Below are 13,712 nucleotides of genomic sequence, written 5' to 3' on the forward strand. Positions count from 1 at the left end.
CAGAAGATACCCGCTGCTACCATTTTGGCGTAAGCTATGCGTTCTAAAGCAAGACATTTGACGGTCGTTGTAAAAAACCCAATGGTCACTAAGGGTGGCTGTATAAATTGCCAATCATTCAGAAATAACAATTACTCACATATTTACATTTGTAAGATCTCATAAGGCATATGCGAAGTGTATACAATGGCTTAATAGTACGTCTATACTAACTTTGGTAGTCATTTTTCAATAAAGGAAGAAACGACATTCAGTTCTTAGCAGTTTTTAGCGTCCTGTTTTCTTTGATCTGAAGCAGAAGACACTATTGTTTTGGTTTGTGCACAGGATTTTCTCGCTGAAAGCTAAAAGTTTGCGAGGATAGGAAAAGTCGTTGCTTTTATGAATTCTGTCGCAATTTTTTTTTTGTTTTATTAAACATAAGGGTAGAATAATACTGTAGTCTCAATTAATTTGAAGAAAAAATATAATTGAAATAGCGACTTCATTTATGGTTGCCATGACCGCCATTAATGTTCCCATTTTCGACCCAACAAAGTCGTTTTTTCTACAATGAATTGTCGATTTATATCTTTCTGCTGAATCTGAGTTGAGGTACTTTAGATGTACGCAAAACAACATTAATTGTTCGCAAATAACAGCAAACAAGAGTAATTTCGTCATAAGCATTAATTGCGCTCGCTGTATTAATAATATTAGAGTTCTCTAACTCTAATATTATACGCTCGCTGTATTAATTTGAGTTACAAGTTGGGTACTTCTACTTGCGTCCTTATTTAGTAAAACAATAATAAACTAAAACTTATCGTTTTTGCAGATAAACTGCCGTAATACATTGCGATGCAGTCCTTTTTACAATCACAGTCAGTTATATCAAGTCTGTCTGATGAATCTCTAGTTGTTCAAGCCATTTTTAATGGCGATGCTGAGGAACTGAAGTCCCTTATTTACAACAAAGAGGATTTGAATTCGTTGGATGGTGAAAGACGCACCCCACTTCATGCAGCTGCATATTTGGGTGATGTAGAGATTATAAACCTGCTTATTCTCAGTGGAGCCCGTATAAATGCTAAAGATTCCAGGTGGCTTACACCACTGCATAGGGCCTGTGCATCTCGATCTGTAGAAGCGGTCAGCGCTCTATTGAAGCACCAAGCGGATGTAAATGCAAGGGATAAGTTATGGCAGTCACCATTACATGTCGCTGCTGCAAATGATTCTGTTGCATGTGCGGAACTACTTATTCCACAACTGAGTAACCTCAACTTTTCAGATCGAGCTGGTCGCCAGGCGTTGCACCATGCAGCATTCAACGGTAACATTAATATAGTAAATATATTAATCAAACATGGAGCTAATGTTCAAGCTTATGACCGGCAAGAAAGAAGAGCGATTCACTGGGCCGCTTATATGGGTCACTCAGAAATCATAAAGGTTTTAGTTGCACATGGCGCTGAAATAAACTGTCGGGACAAAAAGTTTGGCGACACCCCCATGCATGCAGCAGCTGCAGCTGGCCAGATATCTGCTGTAAAAATGCTCTTGGACCTTGATTTTGATATTAATGCTCAGAATAATCAAAAGTGTACTCCACTGCATCTGGCTTGTTTCAATGGTCAGGATGTGGTTGTTCATGAATTACTCGAAGCTGGGGCTGATCACAGTATCATAAATAACAAAGGGTGCACACCATTACACCATGCTGCAGCATCCACACATGGTGCACTGTGTTTAGAACTTCTGGTAAATCATGGGGCAAATGTAAACGTTCTTAGTAATGATGGCCAAACTCCATTACATATGACTGCTGTCCACGGTAGGTTTACACGATCACAAACCTTGTTGCACAGTGGATCACGAGTTGATTATGTGGACAAAAAGGGTTTTACAGCTCTTCATGTTGCTGCAAGACATGGACATGAACTGTTGGTTACTACTTTATTGGAAGCAGGTTCGGAGCCAGGAAAGCATGGAACAAGTGGTAAAACTGCTCTGCATTTAGCTTCTTTGTATGGTCATGTAAATTGCTGCAAGAAGTTGCTTGCTGCATATGCATCGGACGCAAGTGATTTTTCATTTGAAGAAGTAATTGGTTTTTGTGACAGAAATGGAAGATCTGCTCTTCACTACGCAGCATGTGGAGGCTCATTGGAATGTGTTGATGTCTTTCTTTCTTACATAAATGTGATACCCTTGCTTCTTAAGGTTGACAACTGTGGAAGAACTCCTTTGCATTATGCTCTCAGCTCCGCAAGAAAGGATTGTGCCCGCCGACTTATCACCACTCTACTCCAAAGAGCAGAAATACCCAAGGATTTTAATGATGCAGACCATGATAAAAGAACACTTCTACATCATGCTGCAGCATCTGATGCAAACGCTGGGTGTGTGGAACTTCTTTTGGAACAGAAGGTCAATGTGTTTGCAATGGACAAAGTTGGATACACACCATTGCATTACGCAGCAGCATGTGGCCATGATACTGTTGTAAGGTTATTGGTAGATGCGAACAGTGATATCCTACCTCGCACCCATGAAGCTGGTGCTAGTGTTCCTTCACCATTACACTTGGCTACATACAATGGCCATGTTAATGTGACAGAGTTTTTGTCTGAGTATTTGCTGGATTTGGACAACAAGGATTCTCAGGATAGAACAGCGATGGATCTTGCAGCATTTCAAGGAAACATAGAATGCATGCAAGCACTGCTGGTACAGGGAGCAAAAATAGCACAAACTAATTCTAGGAACAATTTCTCTCCGTTACATGCTGCTGCTTGCAATGGCCATACAAATTGCATGCAGCTGTTGATAGATAGTGCTATGAGGGACAGAGATATTCAGGAGAGCAACTCACTGAGCCGATTTATAAATGCTCGAGATGCGAATAAGTGTACACCATTGATGTATGCAGTTACAAACGGTCACCTTACATCTGTTGACTTCCTTTTGTCTCGAAATGCCCAAGTTTGGCCCGTGGATAAATTTGGTTGCACAGCATTGCATAGAGGTTCCATTATTGGCCATGAAGACATAGTCAAAAGTATTCTGCATTACTCTAAACAGCAACTTGCTCGTTCTAGATTTAACACTGGTTCAGCACACAAGTCGAATGTTGACGTTATGGCTTCGGTTATTTCAAGGACACACAACGGTCGTACACCTCTACACTTCGCTGCTATGCGTGGGAATGCAGCTATGTTAGAGACTCTTTTACAGGATGCACCCTCTGTTAATGCCATCGACAGGTACGGTTACACTCCATTACATTATTCTTGTTATCAAGGACACGAACCTTGTGTGGATGCTTTGCTACTTCACGACTCATTTACCGAATTCGAAGGTTCGTCATTCAGTCCTCTTCACTGTGCTGTTTACAGAGATAACGAGGCGTGTGCTGATCGTTTGATAGAAACACTTGGTGACGACATTGTTCTACTTAAGGATGATAAAGGTTTAACTCCTCTGCACGCAAGTGTGTTAGGAGATTATACAGATTGTTCTTTGTTTTTACTTTCCCACGGTTGTGACGTTGATGCAACAAATATGCAAGGACAGTCACCATTGATGTCAGCTGCATTTCTTGGTCATGAAAGCTCCGTGGAAGTCTTGTTAAAGGCGAAATCGGACTGTGGCTTGGTGGACGTAGATAACAACAATTGCCTTCACCTTGCTTGCCTTCAAGAAAACGAGTCGTGTGCCGTGCTTCTCCTTGAAAACATCGAAGATATAAACATCATTAACGCACAGAACAACTGTGGACAAACCCCACTGCACATAGCTGCTCGAAAGGGTCACTTATCCGCTGTTATCAAGTTACTGGAGAAAGGCGGGGCCGTGGAAGTAACTGATAACGATGGCTTTACCCCAGCACTTGCGTGTGCACCGAACCCCAACGTTGCTGATTGTTTAGATATGATTATCTCAGTCATGCTCAAAATTCGAGAGCATTCGCGTGAGTCTGGTTCCTTCGACCTGGGTTCTATAAAGGAAAGTTTGGAACAGAGTCGTCAGAGTCAGGAGTTCCAGACTCGCAGATCGCTGCATTTACAACGTTTGTCCTCCGAGAATAATCAGAAACTGATTATTCGGGGATCACGTGACGACGATAGCGACTCTGAAACTTACTGAAAATGAACTTATTTGCAGGCTTAAGTTCCACGATTTATAAACGCTTATGTACTCGCGTAACGGCAAAATTTATAATTAATCTTAATTTCAAGCCTATTTTCGCTATATAGTTCAGTACCTGTTGCGAGTCTTGTTGTATTATGTGCGTCGCACCAGTGTTTTTATTTTCCCTAATTATAATTTTCGTATTGTGTTGCTGTTTGAACTATTATAAGCGGTGCTTATCAATGTATGGCGTTAAGCGGTGAAATCGTACTATCACCAAACTTTCATTTCAAAATTTTATGATAGTATGAACACATACTTCTATACATGGCTGTTTTTGATGCCTTGAAACTATTACTATATAAGAATTTAAAGTAATTACAAATTTAAATATCTTGCTTTATTTGACTTAGATTTAATTTTTTGTCTGATTATACATGAATTGATGTATAACATGCGTTATTGTATAAGCACATTATTTACCGGCGTGAGCTTTTTGTTTGGAACTTTTCCCAATTTCTGGTATTACCAGATATATTCATTGTGCGTGTTAAACAGTCGGCTACCTTATATTTGAAACCGACTTATATTTAATTTACGATAGCGTATCGAATGATAATAGTTCAATATTTTCAATCTTTCAATAAAAGTGATACCGTTTCCGTATAATTGGTGATTTTTATGTCTGATTGGTGGTTAATTAGTAGCATGTGGCGTATGGCATGTTATTGATATTGCAAAGCATATGGATACTGGTTTCAATGCTGTTGGCACTGGGCGCATGTGTCCTTGGGCAATAAGACACTTAACTGTAATTGCTCGAATCCAGCGGTCATTAATATCCCAATTTGTCAGTCACACATAAAAATAAATTCCTTAAAAAATCAACTCTTAAGCAAGCAAGAGGTGTATATCTGTGGCACTCGTGTTATAACGCCTGTCGTTGTCCCGACACGCGAGGATAAACAGGTAAATTTCATTTATATAGTACGGTTGGGGAGGATGGGACACCTTTTCGTATAGTTTTTTTATTTGGTAGTAAACAAAGAACACTCAATGAATTATAAAACTGCATCTTCACGACTTCCACAGACTGTTGTTAATTGTTTAAAACACGATCAGGCTATTTGGATATTAGGTGTCCCATCTTCCCTCACTCTACTATATAATCGTCCGTAAAACATAGTTGAGTTGCTATCAGTAAATTAGCTTGGCTAATGGGGCATTCAATGCCTCAGATTAAAACTACTTCTAAACATAGGTAATAAGCAATAAGTCAAAAGTTCATTTCTGAATATTAAAAAAAAGAGCGTGCTTTATGTATGACATCACTGAAGTAGGTTGTAATTCGGATAATCGTAAGTTATATAAACAGAACAAATGTTAAGAATTGAGTTTGAAACAACTAGCTTTTGCCACCCCTTTACTAATAACTACTACTTTTATTTATTCCCGGATTATTTATATTTGCCAAACAATACTAACATAACTGGTGTTTGGATTTGGTAATTTACGTTGCAAAAAAACAACACAAAATATTTTGTGTTTTTTTTTTGCAAAACAAAAAACGGAAATGATTGTTACGTGCAAACTGCATTTTACCAACGATAATTCTTTTCAACCTGTAGCGTATATATCTGCTAGCGTACGTTGGAGAGTATACGTCAGCATGTATACACGCTGACGTCAAGCAGACATTTTTCTCTTGTAAATGCGGGACTGACGTTTTAACTGTCGAGGTTGGACAACCAATGTCGTCATACGTGGTTTAATGTATTTTTAGGGAATTTTGTTTGTCGATATCGAAAGACAGCTTTAAATTTTCCCACAAATATGTACGAGTGTTTTTTTATATACAGACGCCATCAATGGTTGAATTTATTTCACATAAGATTCTAAGTTATCAATTTTGAACTCGGTCAGTTACTAAAATGAGATACAGGAATTTAAGAATCTATACCCAAACAACAATCCACATCTGAGAGGTAGCTTAAGTTTGATTTCACGTTGGTTCTATAAATCCATTACAACTGAAATGCGCTCAGCAAAACGCAAACTAATAAGTCACGGAACATGTTTAAATAGCAATGCGCTGAAAAGGTCATATTTCGTTTTTTCGGGTGCTGAAGAAGCTGCCAATAAAAAAATGGAGGCGCCGGTTGTTTCAGGTTGCAAACATTAAACATAACAGCATATATACCAAACATCAACGAATTTGAACAAATTTGAAATAGTCGAACCGTTTTAGTTACTTGAAAAAAGTTTTCCTAATAAAATATATAAACGAGTCTGTGTGGAAAGATTGGACACCTTTACCACGTGATATTCAAATATCCTGATCGTGTTTTAAACAAATAACAACGGTCGCAAAGATACGGTTTTGTAATTCTTTGAATGTTCCTTGTTTACTAAATGGAAAGAGAAAATAGAATGAAAAGCTGTCCCATATTTCCCCACCCAGCTACTATACAGACAACACCCGACGTGGCGAGACGGAATTTTGAGGTAGTTAAAAATTGATAACAAGTTGCCGAAGCATAAGTTTTAAGATTTGTTTTCTAAAATTGGTAAACAACTAATAACCTTTAACCTGTATATACAACTTTTTTTCGCTATTCGAACTTATCCGCTCTCTTTATTCCTGTATAAGTATAGAGTGTAGTATTTTGAAAACAGGTGCATTGTAAACAGGTTTGAGATTTTAGGGGAAGTGTAAGGTTATGTGAGGATAAACCACTACCTTGTACCCGATGTTTATACCTTTCCCCATTGAATTTCGAGAAGCTGGATTTGGCAAAACATCAGCGTGCTACTTGCTTCGAACCGCGAAGCGTAAAAATTCGCTGGCGCGCAAGCTGACCCCGAAATCAAACAGAACACATTGTCTTGCCTTTCCTTGAGCAACCAGTGCGTACAGCGTTCTCGTTTATCGAGTAATTGAAAAATTATGAAGGCTAATATTTGATGGGCCAGCCACTGTGCAGTTTATTGTATGGTGCACAGTCGCAGTTGCAGCAGCATTTCTAACTGCCTGGGGGTAACATGAGGGAAAAGGTGCCTTTCTTGCATTTTAGACTTGTACGTCGGAACTATTTAAACAAATAGTCGTATTGTGTTGCTGTCGCATGAAAAAGAGTTTTTTTTTAATAGTGTGGCGCAGTAAGTGCTCGCGGTAAAAGTGGTTGGTGATCCAGGAGAGTTAAGACGTGCCAATTTGTAAAATGAGTGGCTTGGAATTCCTTTCCATGTTAGCGTTGCCGACCTTTCGGCTAAATAAATTCGCGGCTCATAGATTGTCTAATACGCTGGCGACGTCAGACAGAGCTGAAAGTTATGTCAGTACGTAACAGTGTGCGGAACGAGACCGTGGCGAACCTACGCTGCTGTGGAACAGTTTCCAAGATATAGTTTGTAGAAAGCACTGTCACAGAACTATTTCTAAACCAGAATATTCGGGTTTAGTCAGAAAGATTTATGCGATTATTGATTTTGTAAAAATATTTAAATTTTTAATAAATTACCGTATTTGGCGTGAACTTTGTCAAAATATATAAAGCAGGATCGGCTCAAAGTTATATGTTGTGGTCTAAGTGTAGTAACATGTTTCCGTAAATCTATTCCAGAAAGTGTATTGTTGCTGCCGGATGTTTACATTGATAATCAAATACCTTATATGGAAAGTCACTTAAATATTTGTTATTTGCTGTCTATTCTGTGTTGGCATGTTTACATGCGGCGTTCGAAAACAAACCATTTATAAAAACAAACGGTGCGTTACACTGCTGTTATTAGTACGTCGCTTTTTATGAGAGTGATTAGAATGCTTGAATAGAGACTCAAAGAACAGTTTGTCACCTTAAACAGTTCTTTAAAAATAAATAATATCACCGCACAAATTTTTGTTTAACAAAGCTGAATCAACAAAACGTATGCGAGGGTTTATCGCGTGAGCGTTTATGAGTTGCTGTGCCCGCAGCGAATTCCTGGTTTTGCAAACAACAAAATCTCGTTTGTCGTTTTTCTCCAAAAGCGGCTTTGTAAAATATTTTAAACTATCTTTACAAAGCGTGCTTGTTTTTTATGGTGTTGATATGTCAGTTATTTAAATAGTAGGGCTCCAATAGACCTGGCGGCAATTTCAAAAGCGCTTGTAATAAAACCATCAAAATTATATGACAGAAAATGATATGTAGACCTACAGTTAAAAAAAGCAGAGAAAACAAAAAAACAAAACGCCGACGCGCCAGTTGCTATAAATAGTGTTGGAATGTTTTCTATTTGTATTTTATTGTTTGTTAGCGAAACTTTTTCGATTATTGATAACTGGTTTAAAGCAGATAAAACTGGAAATGATGGATGGAACATGTGACCTTACCCGATCACGTGATACCATTTAGGCTTAACAAATGTTCACGCATGTCGAGCAACCACCTATATAAATATATCTCTACAGCTGCATATGTCACTGTATTTAATCATAGGATATTCCTGGCACTGGTTGTAAAAAGTAACATGATTAAGATGCAAAAATATAATTTCATAACTTTTTATTTTTTTATATAAAAGTTTATGTTATAGTTGCCGGTATACTTTGTATTTTGTAAAGGTTACTGGTTTAAATTCGTTCGATTTTTTTTATCTTTCTGCGAAGCATAGAATTCGACGTCAGATGATCGAACGGGTCAATCAATCTTACGAGCGAACTAAATATTTACCGTTGTACAATATTTACTTGAGTGTCCACATGTGCTGTACAATAATTCAGTCGTAAATTCTGTAGCAGGGAAGCGATCCCATTACAACTAACTGTTAGTATAGACCTCGTACAGTATGTTTCATTTGCTATACGTAACCATATTATTACTTTGTATAATAAAGAACTGTGGGGTAAGATGGGATACCGTTGTCACCTAAATTCCAGCAACGCAATTTAGAGAATGCAGTTACTTAATTTTGTATTTTTTTGTTTACTACCAAACGGGTTGAGAAAATAAAATAAAAACAATTCCTATTTCACCCCCACCCTACTATATTGTTAATGCATTTATTTCACTAATACTTCATTTCAGCTTTATAGTTATGCGTACAGATTATTTGGCAATCTAATACGAGTTTTTTGTTGAAGTCTTTGTACTGCCACCCACGTTTCTTTGAATATATCTTTGTTTGTGGTGAAACGAACCATGTTCAGATCAACGACGACGAATCACATTAGATTGATGGTGGTTGGCCAGGAAGGCGTAGGAAAATCAGGTTTGCAATCGTGTTGTCATAAAATATTTATCTTATGTTTAATTTCGATGGTAGTGACAGTAGTGCAGCCGCAGCTCACATACAAAGTTGTACAATTGATATATAATAGGGTGGGGTAAGATGGGACTCGGGGTGAAAAAACATTATTTTAGTTTGGCTATCGGTTTGATGAAAAACAAATAAAGACAATACAGGATTATTTTACAGGATTTTCTTACGACTGTATAAAGCGCGCGCCAAAGTTAATTACTGTTATTAATTATTAAACGTGTTCGAATATGGGAGATATAGATATATATAATTTTTTTTTGGCAGCACGTTTTTTTTTATTTTATGGTGTAGTAGGGCAATGTAAGAAGGGGTATGTTTTTATTATTTTTTCTCGTCTTGGCAGTGAACAAAAAGTATTTACAGAATCATATAACTGTACGCGACTCCATAAATGAACGTGCTGGATAATTGTTAAAATTACGTTTCGAAAATGTGGCTTTTAGGTTCTAATGATATCCTATCTTACCCCACAGTAATATTTGTGGTTTGGACCAGAAGTATTTTAAATTCAAACCAGTGAAATGTTCAAACGATTTTCGTTACTCGTTCGTAAGCGAAACGTTTTGGTGGCCCAGACACAGCGAACATGACACCTAAAGGTCAAACGCTATAGCTTAGTTGACACAACTTTTCTTAGTGCGGGTATGTGGGGAATGATTTTCGTTTCAGTAATACATTTTAACGCAATGTAAGTTTTAAAATACATGATATCATTTTTTGTATAAACTCTAACTTACATATATATGGTTTTAATATCAGAAGTTTTAGTGTTCAATTATATAGCACTAAGTGAAGGCGGATACCGTAAGAACATAATATTTTTTCTAAATTTTATTTTTAACAATTACGTGGCGAGAAAACGACAGGCGTTATAACACCGGTGTTCATACACCTCGTGCCAGCTTACGAGTTACCGAGCTATGTGGGTTTTTAGTCTGTGTTTTTTTTTGTTTATTTTTATGTATGGTTGATAATTTGGACAACCCATTAGTGACCACTGGGTTGTAGCAATTGCTGTAGGCGTCTTATCCAGGGTATCATACGTCCACAATGGTAGCAGCGACGAGCCTTAAACCCTTTACTTCTTGGGTACAAGCATGTGCGCTTACCAGTTTGCCACAGCGCCGTCCAAGATTGAAAATATGAACCAGATTATCACAGACTATACTATAGTAGGGTGGGGGTAGATGGGACACATTTAGCGCAGAATATCCAAATATCCTGATTGTGTTTTAAACAAATAACAACGGTCTATGGGAGTCGTAAGGATACGGATTTATATTTATTTGAATGTTCTTTGTTTACTATACCAAATGTGACCAGTAAATAGAATAATAAGGTGTCCCATCTTCCCCCACCCTACCATGCGTTGTGAAGCATAAAGCCCGTGAAATAACGACTGCCGTTACCTCGAGGATAAATAAGTAACATTTATTTATTTAACTAATATCAACCACAAAAATAACTTTAAATGTTCTATAATTTTAAATATTGTTTGTATTTTGTGTGTTTTTGTATATATAATGTGATGAGTTTTATTGCTGCAACCATGTTTGCACATCTCCACATTTTAAAAATCATTCGCGAAGCCCCAGATTATGTCACGCAGCAGCTACAGTTGAAAGGACCATCCATCAAGTTTAACTTGTCTCACATTAAAGATAGCACGTCCCTTTACGGTATGTCAGACCACACAAGTGGGCCGACAAAAACATGTTGCCGTAATATTTGTTTTTATTAACTGAAACTTTTATTTCATCAAACAGCATTCCGTTTAATGTTGGATTTGAAAGTATTAATTTCACCCATTATATATAACTCTACCGAGTCGACCTATAAACACCCTAACTGTTTTATTAAGAGTTTTGATTGAAAGCTGTTGCCGCATTTTGGTAATTCAAGAATAATGCGGCACTCGTAAATGTTCATTCAAATATTTCACTTCTGACCCAATCGCACGCGATGATATTTCTATACTCATGTTGCCCGCGTAGTGTTGGGCAATAAATGACAATTTCACGCCGTTTCATCTACCAATAATTGGCCAATAAACGTGGTAAAGATTGTACAAAACACCTTTAATGTATGCCAGAACATTTTTGGTCAGTAATTCGTTTTTAACGCAACGTGTTTTTTTATTGAACGGTTCGCGATTTTGCGTGTCATCGCACAGCCATTTTTACTTTTTTGTATCGATTTAATATATTGCCCTGTGGGTTCTTCTCTGTGGGTCGTGGACGTTTTATATCTTTTAAAAAATCTTACGTCTTTACATTCTGTATTATTTTTACAAATGTATTGCTTGGAGCTCTACAAAATTACAAGGCATAACTGTTGTTATAACTGATCATTAGTTCGTACCGATACATATGAATATAGTACTATATGGGGCAAGACGGGATACCGTTAGCACACAAATATTTCCTGATCGTGTTTTAACAAATAACGACGTTCTTTTATAGACTTAGAGGTATATGAAGCTAAGGTTATATATTTCTGTGAATATTCGTTGTTTTATATACCAAATGGGGCGAGAAAAGACAATGAAAACATCTCCTATCTTACACCACTCTGCTATAGATTAGGTTTACACGCATTGTTCGTCATATCTGTATTTAAGTAGGCCGTTTTCTGATTACACCATGCATTATGTACCAACAGTATTGAAAATAAAGTTTAATCTATCTTCTTTTTTGACAGCGCTCATTGTCAAATATCTGACTGGACGATTCATATCAGAATACCAATCCGATTTTGGTAAGTTAATTGCTTATATCTTTTTTCGACACCTTGTAATCTTACTACTATTCAAAACAGCATTTTTTTATCAAGTTGATAAAATAATTTAATTTTGGATATAGTACATTGGGGTAAGATTGGGTATGTTTTCATTCTCTTTCATCGTCTCAGTTGGTTGTAAACAGAAAGTATTTAGAGTTATAAAACCGTGGCCTTCCAACTCTAAAAGAGTGTTGTTAATTGTTGAAAACATGATCGGGAATATGGGATTTAGGTGTTAACAATATCCCATCTTACCCAACAATACAATAATTATGATATCGTCATTAAACAAGATATATACGATTTAAACTTCATCGGTTCTAATATTTTAGATTGGTTTTTATTTACGGATTTTACGCAGATTGGAAGTACTCTTACCAAACTAATATCGAGGGAGAACAAGTACATATGGAGATCATTGACTCACTTACTATAGTAAGTTTAAAATCACCACGTATGCACTTGAAGCATATTACGCAATATCGTTGAGTAAATTATTATTTTAGGATGATACTCATATAGTGTGGGCGGAAGGATTTATGATGGTGTATGACGTCACAAACCAAGATAGTTTACTCAAGATCGAACAAATAAAAGAGCGTCTTGACAGTGTCAGATCCACTAAAATATTGACTATGATCATGGTAGCTAACAAGACTGATATGGAGCACTGTAGAACCGTTAGTCGTGAACAAGCAGACGCTTTGGCAGCACGCCTTTCTTGCGGTCACGTCGAATGCTCCGCATGCGGCCCAGAAGCCGAAGTTCGTTTTGCATTCGATGAGCTGTGTCGTGAGGTCGCGCTTGCCCGACAACAATCAGCCAAAAAGCGAGAGCGTCGCCGCAGCAGTCTCAGCCAGGTGCGGCAGGGGTTAAAGATGCTTGTTCAAACCGGTAAAGCCAAGTCGCACGCTTATACGACAACTTCACCAAACGGGACAAACGCCAGCACAAACGGCGGTGGAATGTTGCGGCGTGGGAGTCGATTCGGTCCACCCTCGCCCTTTTCGACACTCATGTCGGCGCCAATTTTAAACGATTTACCCGAAAATGAAAGCGACCACGATTCCAGCGTTTTGTCGCGATTGATGGAATGCAACTCAACAGCAAACCACCAAAAAGAGCGCGAATCGTCATCCGATGGAAAGGAAGACGAAAACAAACAGAGCAACTATTACAAACACAACAATTATGGGGCTTTGGTTTTATAATTTAATCAAAGTAGACTTTCTACATTACGTTTTTACTTGCTCGGTTCCTTATGTAGCTATAATGGCAATGTCAATCCAAACCACTATGCAGCTTTGGTTGGTCGCCAAATATTGAAAAACCAGTACACCATTAAGTACATGGAAGACCATTGGTTCAATGCGGCGCGTGGTTCGTCGGATTGAACGAGTAAGGATTACGTTTCTTCCACGCACAATTACTGTTAAGCTTGATGCCATTACCGTCTGAAAAGATATTTACGCCTGCGGGTTAAAACGAAATCCCTTTTGCTTTTAAAAACG

The 13,712-nt window shown here is 37.7% G+C and overlaps 2 protein-coding genes across 4 annotated transcripts; both read left to right on the plus strand.

The window, feature by feature from the left end:
* Positions 1-734: 734 nt before the first annotated feature.
* Positions 735-4,785, plus strand: LOC149728089 (serine/threonine-protein phosphatase 6 regulatory ankyrin repeat subunit C-like). Its single transcript, XM_089889259.1, has one exon. The coding sequence runs from the start codon at positions 841-843 to the stop codon at positions 4,129-4,131; it is 3,291 nt and encodes a 1,096-aa protein (XP_089745385.1). The 5' UTR covers positions 735-840; the 3' UTR covers positions 4,132-4,785.
* A 2,244-nt stretch (positions 4,786-7,029) lies between these two features.
* On the plus strand, positions 7,030-13,701 carry LOC149728090 (ras-related and estrogen-regulated growth inhibitor-like). 3 transcript variants are annotated; one of them, XM_089889260.1, is made up of 4 exons: positions 7,030-9,369; positions 12,121-12,177; positions 12,563-12,636; positions 12,708-13,701. In XM_089889260.1, exons 1-4 carry the CDS (start codon positions 9,300-9,302, stop codon positions 13,410-13,412), a joined length of 906 nt encoding a protein of 301 aa, XP_089745386.1. In that variant the 5' UTR covers positions 7,030-9,299; the 3' UTR covers positions 13,413-13,701. The 3 variants fall into 3 exon arrangements, with proteins under 3 accessions (XP_089745386.1, XP_089745387.1, XP_089745388.1); XM_089889262.1 differs by lacking the exon at positions 7,030-9,369 and adding an exon at positions 9,424-12,039; XM_089889261.1 differs by lacking the exon at positions 12,121-12,177.
* The last annotated feature ends 11 nt before the right edge of the window (positions 13,702-13,712 follow it).

This window comes from Ciona robusta, chromosome 11, assembly GCF_009617815.1.
Source record: "Ciona robusta chromosome 11, ASM961781v2".
In the NCBI taxonomy this organism is placed as follows: domain Eukaryota; kingdom Metazoa; phylum Chordata; class Ascidiacea; order Phlebobranchia; family Cionidae; genus Ciona; species Ciona robusta.

Bases quoted from the DNA above. Each gene is read 5' to 3' on its own strand.
- LOC149728090 (XM_089889260.1), top strand. From the start codon at position 9,300: ATGTTCAGATCAACGACGACGAATCACATTAGATTGATGGTGGTTGGC. The intron at 9,370-12,120 runs GTTTGCAATCGT...CTTTTTTGACAG, and splicing joins GGAAGGCGTAGGAAAATCAG to CGCTCATTGTCAAATATCTG. The intron at 12,178-12,562 runs GTAAGTTAATTG...GATTTTACGCAG, and splicing joins AGAATACCAATCCGATTTTG to ATTGGAAGTACTCTTACCAA.
- LOC149728089 (XM_089889259.1), top strand. From the start codon at position 841: ATGCAGTCCTTTTTACAATCACAGTCAGTTATATCAAGTCTGTCTGAT.